The sequence below is a fragment of the Rhea pennata genome, chromosome 10 (assembly GCF_028389875.1).
Source record: "Rhea pennata isolate bPtePen1 chromosome 10, bPtePen1.pri, whole genome shotgun sequence".
Taxonomy (NCBI): Eukaryota; Metazoa; Chordata; class Aves; order Rheiformes; family Rheidae; genus Rhea; species Rhea pennata.
In genome coordinates this window covers 10,715,121-10,739,235 of record NC_084672.1, presented here as the reverse complement: position 1 = coordinate 10,739,235, position 24,115 = coordinate 10,715,121, and the positions used below count along the sequence as shown (strand labels likewise).

Sequence of the window (24,115 nt, the reverse complement as noted above, 5' to 3'; positions counted from 1 at the left end):
GTGGGCTAATTTCACTCTCTGAATCAGTAACGCGATTATAGAAAGTAGCCGGCTTGAAGTGATTCCAGCTGCATGGGCTGTCTCAGCTCGGCGTAGATCCGTGAACACAGGAGGGCAGTCTTTCTCAAGAGTGTTACTGAAATTAGGAGAAAACAGTGAATGAGACAAAGAAAACTGAAACCTTTGTCTTCAGTTTTGTTAAAATTTTTATTGCTAACTGCCACGTTATCACTTCATAAAAATCATGCTTTTTTTAATTGGTGTATAGTAATCTGGCATTATTCAGGAGAAGGTATAGATAACTAAATAATTTTCGTTAGCATATGGCATTTATCTATGAACTGTTGCGCTTAACCTGAAATTGCTATATCTATATTAACCTCCTACCCAATCATTATTTTATGAAAAGTTAGTGTTGAAAATTTGAATATGTTCAAGTTGTTTCTTTCACCTAAAAAAGTAATCGTTGATGCGGTGTTTGAGCCGGTCAGGCCTTTTCAATGCTGGATACTGAAACCATTTTCACCATTTTCTTAACTCTATTTTTGCTGCAGTGTGTTTAGACCCTTTGTAGTTGCTCTTTGCTGTGGGTATTTCCACAGGCAGACTGAGTAATCTGTGTTGCTTACTGGGCAATATAACGTAATGTGGTGCACAGCTAATAAACTAATTTCAAATTTGCCTTATCATTTCTACTAATTTTTGTATTTGTGATTTCATTTCAGCAAATTTGAATTGACAAAGTTGATTTCAAAGAAATAAGTGATTCGTCATGTTTTTGAACCAGTAACAACATATAGAGCATAGGACACTGACAAGGAAAAAACTTGGCTTAGGTGAGAGATGTAATATTTTGAGAACTGTGACTTTATATGGTAATATGACATTGCCATAACTAAAGTTTTAAAATTGCCTTTTGAGTAGCTTTATTTTTGCTATTTTTCTGAGCATAGACTCTTCTAAGACTAAAAGGAAAATAAAAATAGTCTAAGCCTAGTAATTTTTTGTTACAAATTTATGTTTGAAGAAATGCACTTCTGGATTTTGTTGTGCCTCAGGAATGTCTTCCACCCTCGATTATACCAGGCAATATTTTCTGCTCTTATTTTCAGGAGGTTATTGTGAGATCTTAAATATACATATAGCTGCACTAGTAGAAGATAAGTTTTTTTTATGGCATTCTAAAAATAGAGCTGTATAAGATGATTTAAAATAAAATATTACTTTTCATCTGGCCAAAATATGTTGAAATTTGCTTTTGATCACTGTTAGATTATAATGTTAAAAAATAAATATTTAACTTTTTTAAAAAAATGGAATGGTAAAATATTCTGTACTTATTTTTAAAGTAACTTCAGATTATTTATGATCTTTCATGAAAATGAAAATTGAATTTCTAGATAATCTTCCAAACATGAAGCGAGTGCTGCTGATTCTTCAGGGTTGGCATATAGGTAGCCTCAGTGACTGCTGATGCTTGAGTTTTCCCAGATAGTACCAGAGTGAGAACTGCCCAGACTTGTCTGTGCTCATTGTTGCTACCTGTATGCCTGTGGGCAGCAGTGAGACTAACGAGAATCGGGACAATTTCATACCACTGCTGCTTGAAGAAGCTCACAGCACAGCAGCAGGCACATGCTATGGAGCTGCTTAATAGAAAAGAGCTAGAAATAGACTGGGAAGAGGGCTTGAGGTGCAGGCAGTCTTCTCTGTATATCATCCCCCTTTTTGCCCTAGGAAGAGGTAACTTTGGGGCTTGGGACTTCAAATTTATTAGTTGCTAATTTTTACACACAAGTGTCTTACTAAAAATGTACCCGAAATCAGGATTAGTGTGCGAGTTGGGGGAACCTCACTCCCTTTCTTTGTCTGACATTCTGAGGCTGGGGAACAGTTATGTGTAGAAAGAACTATGTTACTTGGCCAGTACTGTAAGAAATTTCCTTTAGATTTGGAGCATGAGAGTGTTAAAGTTATTTTCACCAATGCAAAATGGTAGCAATGGAAACCTTAAGTAATAGAATAGGAGTTTTCAGAGAACTGGATGAACTTTGCACATCCATAATGTTTTAAGAGGGATTTTTTTTCTAATGTGTTGATATATGTTAGTGATGATTTTGAGGATATACAGCAAAGTTTTGAAGTTTTATTTGAAGAAGCTATATCCCCAGTCTACTTACAAAAATTACTTTGAGGTGTTGTTTTTTCTTGGAGGGGGGGATGGATCTAGAGTATCCTGTTCTGAAGTAGAATATCAGTTTTGTTTTGTAAGTAACTGTTTATGGTATAACCTTCTCCAGTCTTTTTTTCTTATCCTCTGCTTTTAATGACTTTCATCTAACTTGTCTTAATAGAAAATCTCAAGAGACTATTGTATCTGTTTATAAGTGAGGATCTATGATAGATGAACTGGAGTTATTTTCATTTTGTACTTCAAGTTGTTGGAATTTCATATGTAAGATATTTCATATCCTGCCTGTTAGGGCAGCAGTGGAATATTGTATGATGAATTGGGAAGTCAATTTACGTGAGGGGGAATTTCTTCCCTGTGGGAGTGACAGAGCACTGGCACAGGTTGCCCAGAGAGGTTGTGGAGTCTCCTTCTCTGGAGATCTTCAAGGCCTGCCTGGGCGCAACCCTGTCTACCATGCTCTAGGTGACCCTGCTGAGCAGGGAGGTTGGACTAGATGATCTCCAGAGGTCCCTTCCAACCTTACCGATTCTATGATTCTATGAAGCCTCTGTTCAAGGATGAATTTGGACACAAGGATGCTGGAATAAATGACTGAGTGAGCTAGCAAGCATTTATAATTTGAGGAATTTGGTTTTAAGGTTCACCTCTCAACAGAGGTGTAATTGGCTGATTGAACAAGGATCTGTGTCTGGATTATATAGTTGAACCTTTAATCCCTCTACACAAAGTGATATTAAGATTGTTTTCCTACTTCTGAATTAAATGGAGAATTTGCTTTTCAGAAGTATTTTTCTATAAATGTTTCTAAAAATTAAGAAAGGTATTCTGAAAGAATTTCATATCCTCTGTTTCATTTGGCCATAGGTTTTTGATAAAACTATGAACCTGCAGTGTCATTTCAGAAATACATACAGAATAATCACTTTAAGCACAGACTTTTAAGTTGAGGATAACTTAATTTAGCCAAATTAGGGGCTGTGTGTGCAAGTTTTCCATAAAGCCATGCTTCACTTACAGTGCTGCTTCTTTATGCTGTTTCAGTTTCAAACAGGACAATGTGCTTTATCATATCTTTTAAATAACACAAGTCACCTGCCTGGATAATCATATCAAAGGCATAAAATATTTTCACTTTGAATTCTGATATTTATTTGTACTAAAATATACCAAATATAACTTTTTGGGAGAGTAGGAAGTTGGATGTAGAAATTAAAATTTAGTCATCTCCACGTGTTACCCTGTCTGTATCCTGAAAGAGGCAATGAATGAGTGGTGGAGAAAAATATTTTTTCTATAGGTAGCATTGAGTTTTTTTTGGTTAAATCTGGTTTGTCACTGTTTTTACATAGTTCGTGCCTTCGTGCCTTCTGACTATTTTCTGTAATATCTTACCTTTTTCAGCTCCTTTCATACCAAAATTTTTCTCTGTATATGGGCCCTTTTAGCAATTTAAGATTTATGATTCCTTGAATTTATTAAGTTCATTATTTCTAGTTTAATCTCTTGTTGAAGGTTATGCAAAATTGAAGCTCTCTTAAATGATTCTGATTGCATAAGGCTTTTTTACATCTTTAAACAAACCTCTTGCAAACCTCTGAAGCTAAAAAAAGAAAAAAGAGGGGGCTTTGCTTTGCTTTGCACTGAAAATACAGAGTTTAGTGCAAGATTCTCAGTACAAGTGCATGACTGTTTTGAGTATTAAATGATCTCCTTGAATGTTTTTAGATGTCTGGACTAAAATTCAGGAGTTGCTATTTTTGAATGGTGTATCTGGAGAGAAACTACACATTACTAGAGAGCCTTTCAAAAAACTTCATAAACTTTACATAAAGGTTTGGACATCCACAGTGACTTCTGTTCCTGACTGTTGTGGCCAATGGGCTAATAGTGATGACTGTGGACTGTAAGAAGCTTAAATAACAAAAGCTGTTGCAGTTAAGTGTTTTGCTTATTTCTATTGAATTAATGTATCTTGTTATTAAAATTTAGAGGGATTTGTTGGACTGTATTTCAATTTAACATCATTAGGAAGTCCCTGAGTAGTAATATTGCACTAAATGAATTGAACAGTGACTTTAAAATCAACACTGTGTGTGTGGATTTGGGGTCATTTTTTTTCCTTTGGTTTTAGAGTAGTTATCATTCCTTAACAAAACAGATTAGTTGAAGAAAGTGGCAATATTAATTTCCAAATATTTCTTGACTAGAAATGAGATAGGAATGAGGTAACTTTTTTTTATCTCAAACTATTTTCTAATTCCTGTTTAATGTGAAGCCAGAAGGCACTAGTTTTCATAGAATATTAAGATGTATGGTTACTTTAGTTCTGGGTAAAGGTATGGATACTACACTTTTAACATATTAAAAACTTTGGATTATTGTTTTGATGTGCATTTCTTCATGCTTAAAATCTACTGATGTTTTGACTCAAATAATCTGAGCACTCTGAAAGCCAACAGTCTTCAATCAGTATTGCACCTACTTTTTCTCAATAGCTCAGCTTAAAAATAATTATATTGATTTCAGAGGTCATATAGTATTGGCTAAAGCCACTGTCATTAAAATGTAGTCTTCAGCTACTTTTTAAAAAATTGTTGTTATTTGATACTTCCCTTGTCCTGAAGAAAAACTACTGTTGTATTTTAGACAGAGATGGAAAAACTCCTTTCTGGGTATTTCTTTAACTTTCATGTGTCTATACTAACTGCCTTCTACCCAAAGTAATGACCAGACAGTGGAAACTTCTCCTAAGCTCTGTCAGCCAGTTTCTGCAGTGTTAACCTGACTCTGCAATCCTCTGTTTTCCCCTCAGCCTCAGATTTTTGCTGCAGATTTCCCCTTTCTGTCTGCCTTTTCATCTGTTGCTCTTTCAACCTCCGTTTTTCTTTTTGATTACCTTGATTATCCAACACTGATGAAATAAAGTGTGTGAGAATATTTTAGTAAATCACAACCTAAGCAAATTCAGAAACTCTTCTAACTGGCATAGTTAAATACAATATAAGCCACTAATCCATGAAAACAATTTATTTTGATGTGTTTTAAAATCCTGCTATGACACGTCCTAATCTTAGCCAGGCCGTCTGTGTAACGGAGAGGGAAGCAGTATACATGCTTTCACACCCGCGTGTGAACAAGTGTTTATCTTATTGAGTAACAGATCTAGCGCTCGCCATATACAGCATTCTTGCAATAAATGCCGTCTGTGCTTGTGTAATACCTCTACTTCTACATTTGAACTAGCCACAAAATCCTTTTATTGCTTTATATGTTTCTCTCTTGCTTTCACGGTCTGTTGTTACCAAGATTTTTTCAAGGAGTTCAGAAAAAGGAGGAAGAAGGGGATTTCAGTGAAGGCATGGGAGTGTTAGTGAGAAAGACCAGTTTTGAGTTAATTTTGCACCCAGCCCCATTGTACTTGGACACAGTTGCAGAGAGTTGAAATCCTGCCTATAAAAAGGGCAGAATGTTACAGGTCAAGAGATTCTTAATAAAGGCTATGTGTTAGTTTATAAATATTTTTCTGAGATTTTGGTATTGTTTCATGCTTCACATTAAACTGCCAAAGTGTTGTGAGGGTTGTTTGGCCTGTAAAAGGCTGTGAGTCATAAGGTTGGCTTTGTCTGGCTTGTGAACTGTGGGGGGGAGTTAAGGCAGAGCTATATTTAGGAGTATCAACTGATGTCAGACTCTGTGGAGCACAGCTAAACAACAGTGTTAAAGGGGCAGCATTGGCTAGTTTAGACTGAAAGGTTAGATTGTGTGTAGTTGTTTATCATTTAGTCAATTGTTAGAAAAGCTAGTATTTACTAAACATACTTTTTTATAGGAATTGCAAACCAAGCAGTGTAAGTTTCATTTATACTTATCTGTGAAGAGCTAGTCTAATTTCATTGTCAAAACTATATGAATTGAAAATTGCAAGCGTAAGCAAAACTTTTAGTGTCTCTTTACAGGTTTTACAATCTAAATTTCTAAGAATATATTATTTATAAAGACTTGTTTAATTCTGGTTATGGAGAGATAAAGCTGATGTTTGAGAGGCTGTTACTTCTGGGTTTTGGACTGAAGATGAAGAACAACTTCTGACTTGACTATATTTTAAAATTTTGGCTGGATTGATACCTGGAACCAAATTTAGGTAACTTTTTGCATATAATAAAGACAAAAATAAATACAACTCTTTGCTAACTCTTCTTGGTCCTTACTATCAAGTTCTCATCAGAGAGATCTGCTATGGGTCTAGGCAAAACTGAAGTCACTATTTTTAAAAAATGGTAGGCTCCATTTTCCAAGGCCACTCTTCAGGCATAGAAGTCATGGACTCTAGCTTGTGTTTTTTGTGGGGTTATGTGCTTGGTAAGTGTCCCTTGTGCATATATGTTTTGGTAGATAGTTCACCTAATTTGATATTGCAATTTTTGTATCACCATCTTTGTTTCTTAGCCTATTTGCGTAAGGAAGGTAATGAGACTCCATTAGCAAAAATGTCATGAGTAAAAAGATACCATCTGAAACTTGAGTGAAAGCTTTTCTTTTCAGAGTGGAGAGATTTCTGTCGTCCTAATGGATTCAAAGTGGGCACATTTTTTCAAAGGGTCTTGGTTTAAGCCCACTGTTGTTGACTTGAATGTAAGCAGATCTGAACTAAAACAGTGTCCTCCTGAAAAAAAAACATGCTCTGAATGTATGAATTATGCAATTAAGTAGGTTACTATGTTTAGGATAAGTCAGTTTATTTACTATGCTCAATTCCTGCTTCAGAGGATAAAGTATAGTCACAGACAAGTTTGATAGAGGTCTGTCTCAGTTACTAGTTGGATTTCTGAAATATGTTATTGAGCAACAAATATTCATCTAAATACTTGGTGTTTTCCAAGTGTCACATGTTAAGATTTGTATAAATAATGTGTTATGCATGTTAAAGTATTGGGTCAACCATTGTCAGTAGCATGACTGTGAATCCATTAATCAAAAAGATGACATGAACCTGCTGGCAATTGTTGTTACATCAGTTATTGTATGTAAGTATCAACAATTAGATTCTTCAAACTGTTTCCCCCTTCTTTAGTCTGCTAGTGGTGTCGAGGGCAAGGAACTTGAAGACACGTTTGAGGAGCTGTGAATGACAACCTACGTGATTCAGTGATGCAGAGTTTTGTTTTGAGGAGCATTCAGAACAGGAGCTGAAACGTATGGAATCTTGGTGGTTAAAATTTTCAGATCTGCTCCACAAAAGACTAATTGTGTTGTGACACGTTCAAAAAGCAAGTTCTCTGAGCAGTGGCACTAACAAAGCCAAGATTCCTGTGGACTGGTGTCCTTAAAATCCTCAGCCTGCCCCTAGGCTACGCCTCTCCTGCAATTGTGTGTGTCCCCATTGGCCGGCCAGCATGTGCACGCTGGTCGCCAGACAGTTGCTTCCAAGCAGAATATGTAATGATTATGTTTTGCTTGCCCTTTTTTTTTCGGTGAGCTCACCAATTTTGGTCTCTTTTTTCTTCTTAGCCATTAATTTTACATAACTTGTGGAAACGGGATTTTGTCTGAGCAGACGGTACTCTCGCTCTGCTAAGCTGAGTGGAACCTGACCATGTGTTTAAAAGTGGTTGAGGCGAGAACATGTGATTACATAAGTTGCTTTTACTTTGGAAATGAGACTAAAAACATACTCCGTTTTTAAGGGATTCTTTTGTATAAATTATCCCATCAGGAAGTATGACCTAGTGTGTTGGAAGTATTGCTTCTCAACCAAAAAAAAAAAAAAAAAAAAAAAAGGAAAGAAAAAAGTTACTTAAGTAATCAAGTATATCGTGAGCCATTTTTAGTAGAAATGAAAACCCCTCTGAAGTATTTAAAGCTGATACCTAGCAGTGGCAAATGGTCACATTTCTTTTGTTCAGAAAGGCAGCTGACGTCCTGTGCTTTAAGATTTTACTTTGTCTTGAAGCAGCAGCCGCCGAGCTGCTGCTGTTGCTCGTGGGTGATACGTGATACTGCCTTCACGGGCTACTCTGTTTAGTCAGCAGAACGGCAGCCAGAGCCATCTCCTTGCTGCGGGGGTGGCAGTGAGGCGCTGAGGCAGATGAACTCGTTTCAGGACTGTAAGGTGTTAACTGCCTGTTCTACGTGGATGGGAGAGAGAAAGATCTCTTAACTAGTTTTATAACCTGCTGATTGTTAAACCTGCAGTGTCCCTGGTTACTAATCCTTCCTGTTGGCTTCATCACGCCGTAGGTGTTTCGCTCCAATTAACGTTTCAATTTGCTTTCTCTCAGATGGCTTGTTAGAAGTGTTTTTTACAAACATTAAAACATTTTACAAATTTTTCCTGCCCTGTTAGTTCAAGGAGTGAAAAATAGGGAGAGGTGGGAAGTGCCTCTTTGTTAGGCTAGTTCTCTTCTGATTTAGCTCTCTGAATCGGCTCCCTTGGCCTCTGACAAATGCTAGTGCTGGTGCCAGGGAAGGCATGGGATCATGCAGCCAGAAATGCCCGTTTGGAGGCCAACTAGTTGTTAGAGCATCTTTGGTCTCCTCAAGATGGCATTCTTAGACTCTGCATTTTGGAGCTGGATGTCTTACCCTGTAATACAAATGAAGCACTCTGGTGTTATGTCTGAAGGAAAGAAAATTAGGCATTAAGGCATTAGCTGGTGTGGAGATCTTTAAGCTCTAGGCTCCCTTCCTGGTATCTTCTGTCCCAAGCGTGTGCTTGTTTTCAACAAATGAAGAGAGTAGTGCTGGGGATGGTAGCAATGCATGTCGGTTGATGGAGCATAAGTAAAATCAAATCTTACTATTTTGTAATGAGCATTAAAAATCAAAGGTCTGGTTAATTCTATTTCTTTTCTTCCTTGTAAAGTAAAGAAGCATTTTAAAACCAAATTCAGTTAAATGGTCCTCCATTCTGTTGCTAAGAATTCTCATGTCTTAAGAATGATATATTTTCTCCTACAGTCTTACTCACCTAAAGTCAATAAAATGGATATGTTACAATATTTTAGGAAGTCAGAACTATGTGATGTATGAATTAGTGGTAATATTTTAACTGGAGTCATCATAGAATCACAGGATGGGCAAGGTTGGAAGGGATCTCTGGAGATCATCTAGTTCAACCCCCCTGCTCAAGCAGGGTCACCTGGAGCACGTTAGAGAGGGTTGTGTCCAGGCAGACTTTGAATATCTCCAGAGAAGGAAACTCCACAACCTCTCTGGGCAACCTGTTCATCAAAAAATTAGTGGGAAAATGGCAGTCTTTCTTTAGAAACAAAAATTAGGGACAGGGTGAGGAGTAGCAATCTTAATTGTTAAATGTTTTCATCTTCTTATTGGATATGTTTTTTGCACTTAGTTTTTGTAGATACAGTCTGCCAGAAATACTTGTCATGAAGCTGAATTGTGACCATCATGATTCAAATACACTTTTTTTCTCTGAAAAAAAATTGAGTTTTTGTATCACTGTGTCAAAAACCTATTTTAGGCAGAATGACGAAGAGTTAGCAGGATATCTTTTGCAGATTTTTACTATTTGGTATTTCTTAGGTATTTTTGTCAAGGATTAATGTACATGTTTTGAGATAACCTGTTTTGGAACTCCATCTTTACTTCTTATCAAAAATCTTGTCACTATTCCAGTTCATTTTATCTGCAATATTTAGAGCACATCTCCTTCCACTCTGAGAACAGTATGTATGGCCCAGCTATAGTAGGTTATTGGGTGGCTATAAATGGTTTATTGTTTTGGGTTTTTTTTTTTTTTTTAATCTGCATGTTTTATCTTTATTTTTTTCAATTTAGGTTGCTGTTAAGCTGAAAAGTGTGCTCAAATAACTCATCATTAGAAACTGACTAGACTGGTGATAAAACAAGTATATTTAAGACATTTTCCTGTTCCCTTTAATGCCATCTGTTTTTATACCCGTTATGTCAAATGCTCATAATCCAAGGCTTTGGAAAAGCGCTTTCCCTTGTTAGAATCTTTCTTCTAATTAATTATTCCCCCAAATGTTATTGCTTGTACCTACAAATGAGCTATTTAAACATTTCTTGTAGCTTCAGGTCAAATTGTATTTTATTCTTTGTCATTCTTAAAATACTTTAATTAAAATGAGCACCAACTTCTATATAATGTAGATTGAAATTATCCATTATTTGTGGTACTTCGGAACATCAAGCTGTATTTACCAAATAAGCAAGCAGAAATCATTTATAAGCAATTGCAGTGTGCTGGGAAATTGCCTTAGAAAGAAAGAATTAGGCATTGGGAATAGTAATAGGCTCAGGTTTTGGGGATTTGAATCTGGATTAGTTAGTTACGTCTCTTACAAGTTAGGAAAAATGGTCACTGACTCAGTAGGGCATTTCCCACAGGATATTATACACATTTGGTCACTGGTATGCTTCCGCTTGTGATATTTGAAATATCCTAGTAACTGATTAGCCTATCTGTGTGCTTACCTGCTGTGTTGAGTGGTGAAGGTCTCATATTCTATTTTAACTGGTGAAGTAAAGTAAACTGAGTGTATGTAGATCCCACAGTCTGATAAATTCTAAAATCTAACACAAGAAAGGTGAAAAAAAATCAGTTTTTATCTTTCTCACTGGTACTTCCAGCAGTAGTTTTGAATTCCCTGTATCCCTTGGCTATCTGATGCAGAACTTGTAGCAATATGTTCATGTAGCCTTTTCGAGGCACAACATGACAAAACCTCCAAGAGTTCTACGGATTAAAATGAATTCCTTCAGTGCCTGAAGGCCTCATTAATTTTAACACTGTTTACAATTGATTCTGGGAAGTAACAGATGTTACTGATTTCTTATAATCTACAATTTAAGAAAACAGTATAAAGATGAAGTCTGCCCATTTTCTGCAAATAGTACTAACGCTGAATAAAAAGTAAAATGACGTTTTCTCTTAATGGTCTGTTGGTTGTTAGAATATGCTATTTCTAACCTGAGTTCAGAAAAAATAATTTCGTATTATTGATCTATTAGCTGAAACTAGTTATTTTGTTCTCTTCTGGGAAAAGTTGAGTCAAGAAAATAGAATTCAATTTGTTACCGTGTTCAAAACCTTCCTGAACTTCAGATTTTTTTTTTTTTAGGTTTTTCACTCACTTTCATCATGCCTCAAATACATAAAAATGAAGTTTTTTTTTTTTGTTCCCTTATTCCTTATAGATGATTGCTAGGCAAGGTCTTTCCCATGCCTAGAATATCCTACATGATTTGAGCTGATCTGTTTTTCAGTAGAATATGCAATTTTATGGAATAATTTACTAAAGCAGATGATAAATAAAAGTAGATCAGCATTTCAAAGGGCTTTTCAGTTATCAAAGTAAATGCATTAAAGTAACCATTCCTCAAATCCATTCGTTTGGGACAATAACGAAGCTGAACTGGTTCTCAAGTTCTTGTAGTCATTTTTTAAAAAATAAATTCAGATGTGTTGCTGTCAGGTCAAATTACAATAGTTTGTTTAAAGTAATTATATATCTAAAATTTGGTTTATGTTTCAAAAACCCTTGAAGACTTTTGTGTGGTGTTAAATGCTTTCCACATGTAATGGAAGTGTTAGTTTGATATACAGGCTAACTGAAGTTTAACTTCCAGTGCCTATGCAGTCATGTTGTACACATACTTGTCCACGTATTTACTATTGTTTGGTACTGATACTTTCAAGTGATGTCAACTTGTGCTAACAGATAGAAGAAAATTATGATGTGTAGGCTCAGACAAAATATATTACTACTTAGTAAAATAAACTTTTTTATAAAATTACAAAAGATCATTGCCCATATCATGAATTGTTTAAGGATGAAAGATAATTTAAGTTAGATTAAATTTTCTTAAGCAGGGATGGGGACAGGTTACAGATCTAAGCATGAACTTAATTTTAGTACAGAAACTCAAAAAGAAAGTTTAACCATAAATATTTAAAAGTCAAATTCACTTTCTTTAATTCCATTCTCCAAAAAATAGTACAGCATGACAAATTACTTTGTTGCACAGGAAAACATCGTTATTTGACGCACTTCCATTTTCTATGTTTATTTTCTTCACTCAGTAAATTAGAAATCAATATTTCATTGTGGCTGAACTTATCTGTAAACTGAGAAATCAGATTTGGAGTGTTAACTGATTTTGGTTTAATTTTGTTTACTTTAAGGTAAATCAGTATTTTACCAAATAGCTGCTTTACAGTAACAGTTTTGGTGTCTTTCTTTTCACCAGTACATGGTGTGGATGGTCCTCCTATCCACTCACTTCATCACCATTTACCATTTAATATAAAAGTTTTTAATCATTTTCTTGAAACGTTATAATTACAATGGCCAACTCGGCCAACAATTAGGAAATGTGTATGTTATGCACTCAAAGTATTTAATTACATGTATAGTACTTTTTCCAAAGAATCTCTGCACAAGACAAAATGATGCTTGTTTACTCATTATATAAATTTGCAGCCCTTTTTTTGAAAATGTAATCTTGGAATAGGAAATTTTAGGCAAACGCACTGTTAAATCACATTATTGCTATATTTGATGTTACATCTTAAAAATTCTTGTTTTTGCGGGTACCTTGAAGTTCTTTTAAAAGCAGACCTACTATTTTGTTTTTTTAAACTGCTAGCCTTTTTACTGAAAGAACTCAATGAGCTGCCTTCGTACTTTTTTTGGTCCTTCCTCAGTGATTCAGTAGTAAAGCATTGAAGTGCTTCTTGTGTCAACAGTCACTTCCTGCATTTAATGTGCTGTCATGTGATTGCGTCCATTGGGGGAGGGAATTTTGTTATAACTTTAATAACGGTATGGCTGAAAGTTTACTCTCATCTGGCCACAAAGTTATGCCTACTCCCCCCTCAGACTACTGTGAACCTAGAAGTAAAGTTCTGCAGTAAAAGTATATTGTTGTAACTCCCGTGTATTGAGGAATTGAAGTTGCTGCTTCCTAATCTCTAGCACATGTTTAGGCTGAACTTGTTTTTTTGAAGCTCATGAAGAAATTAGAGTAGAGGCTTCTAAAGCCTGTGATCTTTAGAGATTTAGCTGCATGAATGGTACTGTCTCAGCTAAAGGGAAACACTTTGGGAAAGAGGAAGTGAAATAGAAAATGCTGAATTTACTTTTTTTCCAAAAATCATTGGAAAGCAGTGAAAATAGCTAAAACAGTGCACATACTTTACAAAATTCTATTTTCCATACAAGCAATTTCACTTGCCACAGAAGCAGGTAATAATGATTGAGGGGGAAGTAAACAATTAGAGATGAGAAGAGGAGGCTCGCCGGCAATCTGTGCTAACATGTGGTCTGCATTATGGAAAAAGTTGATGAATCTCAGCTAGAATGTGGTCTGTCTTGATTTACATTCCCTTCTCTTTCAGAAACAGTTTCTAATATAGAAAGGTCAAGTTCTGCCCTCAGATGTTTCGATGCAGTGCCTGTGAGACTCAAGAGAAACATGTTTAAAATCTGAGGATCTAAATATATAATGCAAGATATTCTTAAGACGTAGTAGCTACTTACTTGTCTGAAGTCCCTACAGTTATGTGCATTTAACCCCAGTAATTTGTAAAACATTTTAAGATACCTTGAATATAAAAGACACTATTGTAACTGAGTTCATTTCTACAAAAAGCCTGTTTCCACTTGCAGAAGCCCTCTTCTTTTTTTTTAATTACAGATGATAATGGAGAGATAAGGGTTGATACATAATGTACAAGGAAATAGTGAACCTTTATTAGTCACCCTAACAGGTAGCAGCGTGCTAATGGTATAACCTTTTCCAGGTTTTTGGTAGGTATTGGACAAAAGAGAATTCTGTGGATAGATCTGAAGGGAATGATGATTGATTTGGGGCTATTTTTTGTTGATTTTTTTATATTTTTAGAATTATTTAAATGTATTTCACCCTTTTTATTTTAGTTGGCATTAAGTTGGTATTTAGCTTAATTTATTTTGAAGAAAAAATGGAAATATGTGAGTTAATGATATTTTTAAGGTGGATTTGTGAATTTACTTCCTTGTATCTTTCTAGTAGCGCCTTTTAAAAATATTTCTTTTCAAATGCCTCTCACTAGAGGGGAAAAAAATTAAAAGTATTTGATATTTATTACTGTCCAAAGAAAATCATAAAGTTTCTAGTCTGTTTGTAACCTCTTTGAAACAAAGGGCAGATGCTAGTCTTAAGTTTTTAGATTGTGTACATTTACAGAGTTTTTATCACACCTCCTTTTACATGAATTTAGAATAAGCTTGCATAATCTTTCTTCACTGATACACAGTACTGTTGCCTGGAGCATTTAAACCAGGAGGCTTTGCATGTTGTAAAGTCTTAATCCTTCTAAACAAACAATGTTGATAAGAAATGATATGTTTCAGTGGAGACACAGCCTTACTGGGAAGATTAACGTTAGCTCTTTGCTTTACTTAGTTCCTTACGTTGTTAGTCCAAAGCTTGACATGTCTCCATTCCGCAGCAGCCAAGGATGCTTAAGTGCTGATATCATCAGTGGGAGAAGATAAAGATCCTCTGAACTGATGTGCTGAGGCTAGTAACAATGTGGCAGAAGTTAAAATTTAAGCAGCTCTTATTCTTCTTTAGTTGATTTTCACATTGCAAACTGAATTATTTCCTTATCTGATTGAAGCAGTTTTGCATGGTGGTGGTGTCTGCTGCACCTTTTTATCCTGAAAGAACATTAAATGCTAAATCTTCCTACATCAAAAGAAACTAATTATGTATATCTTGAAATTGATCTATTATGTGTTCAGATCTTGATAGCTGAATTTAGTTGGAAAAGTGTACTTTAAAGGCTGCAAAATTAGTGTCTGAGGTGTGGTGGTTACCAGCAAGACACAGAGGCACAGAATAAACGTAGGCTTGTCTTAAATCTTCTGCTTCTTTGAAAATTTCAGTCATGAGGTTCTGATCTATTTTTACCATGTAGTTTCTATCCTATGGTAAAAACACCAGTGGTGCAATTAAGTATATACTTAATTTAGTATTCTTATCTTCTAGGACAAGTAATAGTTATAAAGCACTCAACAAAAGGAGGACCTCTATAAATCTAGCATTTCTGCATCTGTGTAGGAATTCTGTGTTGTACAGCATAATTCAGTCTGCTTTTAAATATCAAACAACAGAACTCAGAAGATAGTCCTTAACATTGTTTCGTAGGCTGGTAGTGAGATCCTTGTCTAGTAAGAAGTCTTAAATTCAGTGTTTATTTTCAACCTACAGATTGACAGTTAGTATTGAAATAATAGCTTTAACACCCCAAAATACATTTATTTCAGGCCAATGTGAACCATTTGTCAGAGTAATCTGAATAGGGTCTCTGTAAAAAGCAAATATCCAGTTATGTTTCTGTGTGGACAAATACTCTTAATATATGCTATGGAAAAATCAGTTTGTTAACCAATTCTGTGTAGGATTGACTTCATTAAGACAAGAGATAACATTTCTAATCTTTTTTTTTTAAACTGTATTTTCACATAATATTTGGAAGCTTGCCTGTTTTTCTCAGAGATGATACCGAGTTTGCAGAATTAGTGGTGCTTTGTCTGAGTGTTTCCATTTGAGCATTAAGCTTTGTAACATTACCTTTCTTTCAGTGAAGTCCTTTGGCACATACACTGCGCCCTGGACAGTGGTATTTTTGTCAGCATCTCTTATTATTCGAGTCCAGTTGAGTTCAGCCACTGTGATTCTTTCTTTGGTGATGAGTAGTATGTGAGAATGCTTTTTTTAAAACAAAACAAAACAAAAAAAAATATTGTCCTGCAGTAGGAGCAAAGTATTTATAGAATTTAAGAGGAGTAGGCCAGTCTCTTAGTTAGTATCACATCTCATATGATATTAGTAGGTGGATAGGACTGTTCAGCCTGTGTAGCCTGCTTTCCAGTTCTCTACGTTGTAACCCTTGTAATCTCAACAGGACTATGCATAAGAAAAAAATATATATATATTTACAATAGTAACTGTTCTTTGCCCTGTAACAGATCTTTGCCCTGTGAACTGACTTTCAGTCAAGCAGAGCGTATGTGAAATGTGTAAAGGTTCTTTGACTTCCTACTGGAAAGAAAAGGCTTTAGTGTCCCAAGTACAGTGCTAGAAGTAAAGTTTTGTTACACAGTATATAGCAAAATAAGGGGCATACTAGAAATATTTTTTTTTTTTTGGAAAATTTACATGATCCTCAGAACAATCAGTTTACCATTTTCTTTTCTATAAAATTGGGAATTTAGGTGGCACTCCACAGCTTTAATAAACAGAAGCAGTTTCCTGGTCTTGTTAATTCTCACACATAAAAATTCCTGTAGACATTTTAACTAGAGCTTTTCTAGAGCTTCTCTTTTGAAAAACGGGGGTGGGGAGGTGAAGCAATGTACAACGAACTGCCTAAAAGCATATTTAGCTAAGTGGCAAATTACATACCTTGTACAGCTCATTGTTTTTTGAGAGATGAGAATTCAAAAGTACTTATAATGCTTTTTAGTATTTTATTTGTTAATCTTAAAACATAAAGTAGAAGTCATAAAATAACAATAGGCTTTCTAACCTTCCTTGATTAAGCAAGTTTTTCTTTTCTCTGGTTCCATCACATCTTTTTTAAAATTATTGTACTGTAGAAGAAATGAGAAGGAAAATATTTGTGATATGTTAGATATCTCGTGACAGTCCAAACAGGACAAAAGCAGCCTTAAAAAGGTAGGCAAAATCATAAGCTCAGCTTTGAAGTGGCTTTTCTAACTTTATTCAACTAATTAACATACAAATATTATGTGCTTAGAATATCTATGATCTGAAGCAGTACGTGATATTTCAGTGTGATAAACAATAAGTTTGAGATACATCAGTATAATTAGTAGAATTTTATGTGGTACTTTTGAATTAGTTATGTAACATCTTCATCTAATATTGTCCAGAAAAATACTACCTTTTCATAATTATATTACACCAAAAAGTGTCCAAAAATCTTTAATCTTCTTTATAAAATACTTTTTAACAACGTTCATAATCAAAAATGCTTAAAAAAATAGATTCATCGGAGCTGAGTATTTCTGTATGCTTAACCACACAGTGAAGCAATTAAAATGCTCAGGTTGCAAACCTAACAATTTCATGGAAACTGACAGATTTCTTTTTAGCATATCGCAGTTTCCAGACAGCAGTATAATATATGAACTTTTTTGTTCAAATATGAAACAAATAAACAGAGAGCTTTAAATTTTCTTTATGGTAATAAGAATACTATAACTTGTGTCAATTAAAGAGTAAGTTGATCCAAAATAATAGATTTGGTAGCTTGATTTCTCTGGTTCACATTATACGGTGAAAAGAAGCCATTTATCTCCCACTCTAAATCATTTTCTTTTTACCAGCTGGAGAAGATCAGAATAAAATGGACCATCCCCTCTACTCAGTCTCTGCTGATGATGATCCAGCATATGTTTTTCATTCAAACCACATGTTGAATAAGCAAAAAAGAGGAAATACATGCTGGTCATAGGTCAGGTGCAACACCGAGTTTATACAGATTTATTTTCTTTGTAGCATCTGCTGTTCTGTATTTAAAGCTGTTGGGTGTTGTTCTTCTTCCAGTTATTTTGAGGCAGGTTTTCTTAAGCAGTGACATTTTAGGGTTTGGCACATCCTACTGATCAGACACTCAGTCTTAAACAGCCTGATCCTGCGGATGATGATTCTGCAGCAGAATGGCTCTTCAGAATTTAAACTCCCTCATGATCTCATAGGGTGGAACTGGCCCTCTCTTGTTTCTGGCCTCAAATACAGAAGACCAAGCCAAGAAAAGAACCTGGAAGTGTATTAGGGTGATAAGGAAGGACTGGGATGCAGAACTTCCTTGCTTATCCCTGCTCTGGCATGCAGAAGAGAATGAGGAGGAGGGAACACAAATACACTGTAATCTACAAATGCAAATTTAATTTTTAAGCAGGTATAGATTATGACCCAAAGGTTTCGGTTGTCCTGTAATAAATTACATTTTAATTTATACTTCAGAATCAGAAATGACTGTATATATCAATATCAGCTTTATTTGTTGTCTTTATTATTCACCCACTTGCAGTAGTGCATGTGTAGCTCTGAATTATGAATGATGTCCTATTGGTTAGGAATTTGAAGGCAATAGTTTTGAATCATCTTGAGTATTAAGTGTGCAAACCAGCTAGCCAAGGCTAAATGTGGAGTTACAGCAGCTATTTTGTAGATTTATAGCTAATGTCTTTCCTGTAATTTTTTTTCCTTATGATTTAGGCTTATTTTTCCTCCAACTTGCCAACATTACAAAATGTATTAGGATTAGAATTAGTAACTTGCTGTGAGTTAATTTGTTACAAGAATCAAGTTGCAGAAAGGGGGAATTCCAAATGAGCATAAGAAAAAAAAAACCAAAAACAAAAAAAAAAAAACAAAAAAAAAAAACCACCTTACAGTGAGGGTACTTAAGCTTTGGAGCAGTTGGGCCAGAGAGGGCGTGGAGTCTCCATCCTTGGAGATCTTTAAACATTTAGTGAACAAGGTCCTGAACACCTTGATTTAACTTTGAAGTTAGCCCTGCTTTGGGCTGGAGGTTGGATTAGGTGACCTATGGAGGTTACTTCAAATCTAAATTTTCCTAAATTTAAACTACCAAAAATAACTGTAAAATGGACTGGGCGTATTAAAGGGGAAAAAAAAAGTCCTCATCTCCTTGCTGCTTTTTAAAGTTTAAAAGTATGACTTTTTAAGATACAAGGGAAAGCAATTGGAACTGAGGTGAATTACCCAATCTCACACCAACAAGTTGATTACTCAGATTGTGCACAAACATTTTAACAAATACCTTGTATGGACAGTGAGGAGTTTTAAATTCTGAATTTTTGTAATTAGAATAATTTTCGCTTTTTAATTCTAAGCACATGATCATAAAACTATTATCTAATATGACAGTCCTTTTTTTTTTTTTTTTTTCTTTTTCTGTCTGATTCCTATTAGGAATTGGAGGCTTGCAGGATTTTGTGCTGAAATCTGCAACATTGTCAACGTCGCCAGCTTGTCCACCATTTACACCTCTCAACTTCGAAGCTACGCCAATTGTACGGGTAGCTGTTGAACCAAAACATCCAAGTAAGTATAAAAGCAAATGGAGTTGGTAAGGAAGACTAACCTGATAGCAGCTTCCCACTCCTAGTAGCTGCACTGCTTAAATTAATTCATGATCCACCTACCAAGTTAGAGCCTAGTCTAGTATAAACTGAATAACTGAATAAGTATGTTGTTTGAATGGCCATACCTTGTTGTTTTTGAGATTCTTCTAGCCAGTTAGCTCTTATTTTGGTTACTGGAGAGATACAGAACTAGTAACGTTCTTTTATGTTGTATTAGCTGTTGGTGAAAGTTTCCCCCCCCCTTTTTTTTTGTAACAGAGTGGTATGTCTCTGGCTATATTTCAATTTGTGTTGGGTTTCCATTTGTTGTTGCAGTATTAGTGGAATCAAAATAACTGCCTTTCTATTCAAGTATAAATGACTCGTAAAACTAAGATTACCTATTTTTTAGAAAGTGATAGGGCATCTTAGTAACTGTGTTTGTCCTAGGCATTTGAGTACCCAATAGTCATATACTATGCATCCTGAATTTGTTAAAGCAATTTTGAAAGTATTGGATGTGTCTGGTTCTGGTGAACATAGTAATTTGTTTAAAATGTTAAAGGAATGTAATTCTAGAACTATTGAGTGATATGGTAGGTGTGGGTGTGTTTTTAGTATTATTCTTACATCAGTAAGTTTCATTTCTTGTTCCTGGTAATTTCTGTGGTTTCCACCAAATTTCACGGAAGGACAGAAGTCTTAAAGGTAGTTGTATCTGCAAAAGTTTCCTGAAAATCATCACCTGTTTGCAGTAAGGGGAAAGCAACTGGAACTCTGTCATTGTAGGCTTATCTTGAAAGCAATCAGTTGGCCAGTTAGCTGCATATTGTTCTGGGGTGGCCCTAGCACATTCACTTGTGCGGGTGCCTGGGGCTTCTGCACCAAGTCTACTTCAAAACTGCATTTTATTATTTGGAAAAAAATGACTCTAAATATGAATTATTTCCGTATGATTTGTTTTTTGCAATGTAATTGCATGTCTTCAAATTCGTATCAAAATCTTCATGTCAAAACCTTAAAAAAAAAAAAAAAAAAAAAAGAAACACCAGCTCTTTGCCTCTCTCTGAGGACTTAACTGTAGAAGACAAGTTTGAATGTGTCTGTTCCAAACTGTGATGGCATACGACGTGAACTGACGTTGTGTTGTTTCCACTTTTTGTTTGTTTTCACGCCTGGTATTCTAGGTTATTTTTCTATACAACCTTACAAGTTTAGCTTAAAATATATAATATCATTTCTTTTAATAGTTTCTAAGTGAATGAGAAGTTGAATGTCGCTCATCCTTCTGAATATGAAAGTCTTTTCCTAGAAAGCCCATGAGTATTCTTTACCTCATATATGAAGTAAGAAGAAGGAAACGTAATTAAATTTTTAAATTTCCATTAATTATGAAAGGCTGCTGACATGAGGTGTTTATTTTTGTTTTACTACTTGCTACTTTACTTACTTGGCTTTGATGTAAATTTGTCACATTTAACTTAGCTGGAGAGTGGTTGTTCATCCTCCATTAAGGCTCTTTTTAGACATCTTCATCTTAGAGACAGCTGTGTTTGTTTCACTGAAAAGTTCATGCATTTCTGATTTTTCACCTTTTCAGGTTGTGACAGCTTTAGAGCTTCTCAGCGGCTTTCAGCTAGTTTGTTTAAGTCTGCCTTGTGCTTCATTTGCTCTTACACTTTTTAAGTAGTCCATATGGAATTGTTCTTCTGAATTAATAAGGTTAACATGGTATTGTTATCTTTACACATTTTAAACAGTGGTAATTTACAAGTTGGTAAACTTGTCTATGAACAAGTACAAATAAAATAAATTACTGAAAGATAACTTTAAATATTTGTAGCAAATAAGAATGATGATACTTCTTGATAAAAAGTGAAAATAAGTGCAATGCTGAAATTTTCTCAGTATGTATTTAGAACGATCTTTGTGACAATTAGTGAAAATAAGGAGAGTTATTCTGAAATTCTTGTTCATTTTGTATTGACAGCATTCAGTTCTTTCATAGGCTAGGGATTGCTTCAGATTTCAGGCTAAAATATGAACTGTATCTGCAGTTAATTGTGTAAAGGAAACAAAGTAACAACATAAATAGCTGGCTTGGTATGCTAAACCTGTTGTAAAACTGTATGAAACAGAAACATGCAATCCATTGAAATGTCTATCAGTGAATTCACCTGTTTTTATAACGTCAGTTTCATCACTGCATAAATTCTTGATTATAAATTATGGGTACAGCTTAAGTCTCAGACCTCACTTTGCATTGAGTCATATGTGGAAATTTGCCTAGAGAAGAAAGTCAGAATTTAGCTGAAAATTTTTGAATATACCTAAAATACATAGTTGTTTCTAGGCTGCCATAAAAATGAATGTTACTATTTCTCACTTTACATAACTATATCTTAGTTCAAATATTCCTCCTTCAATATTACTTTGTTAATAATATCTTATTTTACTAGGTGATATGCCTCAGCTGGTGAGAGGAATGAAGCTTTTAAACCAAGCTGATCCATGTGTCCAAGTTCTAATCCAGGAGACAGGAGAGCATGTGCTAGTAACAGCAGGGGAAGTTCATCTTCAGCGTTGCTTGGATGACTTGAAAGAAAGGTTAGAAGGGCAAGGAGAAAGAAATACTTTTAGTTCAGTAGCTTTCTGTTTTATTTTGTGGTCAATTGAATGTATATCTTTGATTTATATTCTGATAAAGTATAAGATTCATCCACCAGCACTTTTTGTTATTGGATCATAAATATATATTTTTGTAGTTATAAATTACTTGCAGATGGCAGAAGCCACTAGCCCCCTATTTCTATACAGCTTATACTCCTTTGGGGCACATTATCTCTATAGAAATCGAAATGCAGTAAATTCAGGATTTTACTTAAGAATGTAATGTACAATTTGTACAAAATAAAAATTGTAAGGGGAAACAGGTCTGACAACTTACCTTTGAGAAGTTAGAAAGGAGCAAGACCAAAACTATATTTGCATACTTTCTTCTGTTCATTTGCTCTTAAATAATGGTAATCTGTGTTCTTTTTTACAACCAAGGTTTTCTCCAAACGTGGCCATAAACAGTTATTCTTCAAATAGTGAAAGAATAGTTATATGAAACTGTCCTTTTTTGTACCTTCTGTTAGCTGTTCTGTTTTCTAAGAAGTTTCTGCAATACTTTTGTTCACATACTTTTGCTCTAACTTTCTTTCTAAAGCAAAACCCAGACCTGCTGAGGGATGCTTTAAGGTCTGTCTTATTATGCCCATATCCTGTCTTATTACGTGCATATCCATTCCAGTTAATATCAAACACGTCTCTCTCTAATGTGAGTTAGAAGGGTTTACTTGTGAATCTGATGGCGTATACATATTTTTACAGTTATTCTCTTTATACTTGGACAGTGCAACGTACCTGTACAACATTTAAAAACAGACACACTATGGATATACCTCGCTTGCATATAACATGTCAGATAGAGTAAAACCGTTTATTACCATCTTCAGCTACAGCTAGCATAGCATATCCTTCAGGTGTATGTATGCCTTTATTATTGGCATTGGTTAAACGCTGGAAAAAATATTTCAGAAAACAGTTGCTATATGATGGAAAGATAGGACTACATTGAGCAGCTAGTAGCAATCTCTGTATTTATATTCATAACCTTTTCCTTTGTAAAGATAGTTTTGAGGTTTTTCGGAGACTCATCACATTTGGCTTTTGTTTTGAGAACTAAACTGTGAAGAGTCACTATTTTGTTTCTTTTACTTGTATATCTCAAGAAAATGTGAGTAATGTTCCAAAATAGCAAAGCACACGGACATTTTTGTTTGTGCAATAGAAAGTAGAGCAAGAAAATAGAAACAAGAAACACTTGAGAGCACAGAAAAGCAGGACTCCCACCACTGATCCACTTGGACCTGATGTATGGTTCATTGATGGTTTTTTGTTTACCTCTGGGCATCAGTACCCAAAAGGAGTAAGGGGGAGTAACTAGCTCATGCTCCTCCTAATAATCTATGAAGACATACCACATCTTAGCAGACATTCCTCGCATGTCGGCTTGTGAGGCAAGAATTGTCCTTTCTGTTTTTCCTGAACTTTCGGGAGGCAGGGTATGGAATCCTTCTGTCACATGTTCCTCATGGATTACATGTAATGTCTGACAGCAGTAAACTTATTTCAGTTAACTATGAAATCGTGAAGAGGAAAAGTTATGGTCTAAAACTTTAGTTAAGTGCTCTTTGTATTCTTTAGTACAGATATTTAGCTTACGTGTGCACATAATTTGGAATAGCAAATTTTGAGTTGGGAATTGAGACAGTGTATAACAACCTTAATCTGGCCCCAGAAGTTTATCTCAGAAAATACCAGGAAGGATTACTCAAAATGTGTGAGTTGTATTAGAAGTGTGTGGAAAAGATTCTAATCTTAACATCTATCATAATCATATCAACTGGTTTTTTAAGAATTGAAATTTTTTTGGAGAAATTCAAGAAACTGAGTGGGTTCTCCTAAATTGAAAGGGTTTGGACCAAGCAGAATAGTCTTTGGTATGATGTTAATCAGACTTTTCAAATGCTGATACTTGATTTTAGCTTTCCAAGTGTGTGTTCAGAGAGTTATGTTAAAGTGCTACTTGCTGCCAAAGACGCAGAAAAGTCATGGAAATAAAAGATCAGAATCTTGAAAACACATTCGTGTTTGTTTAAACAATTAAATATTATTGTTTCTACTTAAATTTCCCTGAATGATTGACTTTGATTTTTTTTTT

At 35.0% G+C, this 24,115-nt stretch overlaps 1 protein-coding gene across 3 annotated transcripts in view; it reads left to right on the top strand.

Annotated features, from left to right (window-relative positions):
* EFL1 (elongation factor like GTPase 1) overlaps positions 1 to 24,115 on the top strand; it is a 90,156-nt gene that overhangs the window by 41,658 nt on the left and 24,383 nt on the right. For all 3 annotated transcript variants that reach the window (XM_062583525.1, XM_062583524.1, XM_062583526.1), the window contains 2 exons: positions 19,196 to 19,327; positions 21,807 to 21,954. In XM_062583525.1, coding sequence (XP_062439509.1) covers positions 19,196 to 19,327; positions 21,807 to 21,954 — 280 coding nt within the window. The remainder of the gene's footprint in view (positions 1 to 19,195; positions 19,328 to 21,806; positions 21,955 to 24,115) is intronic.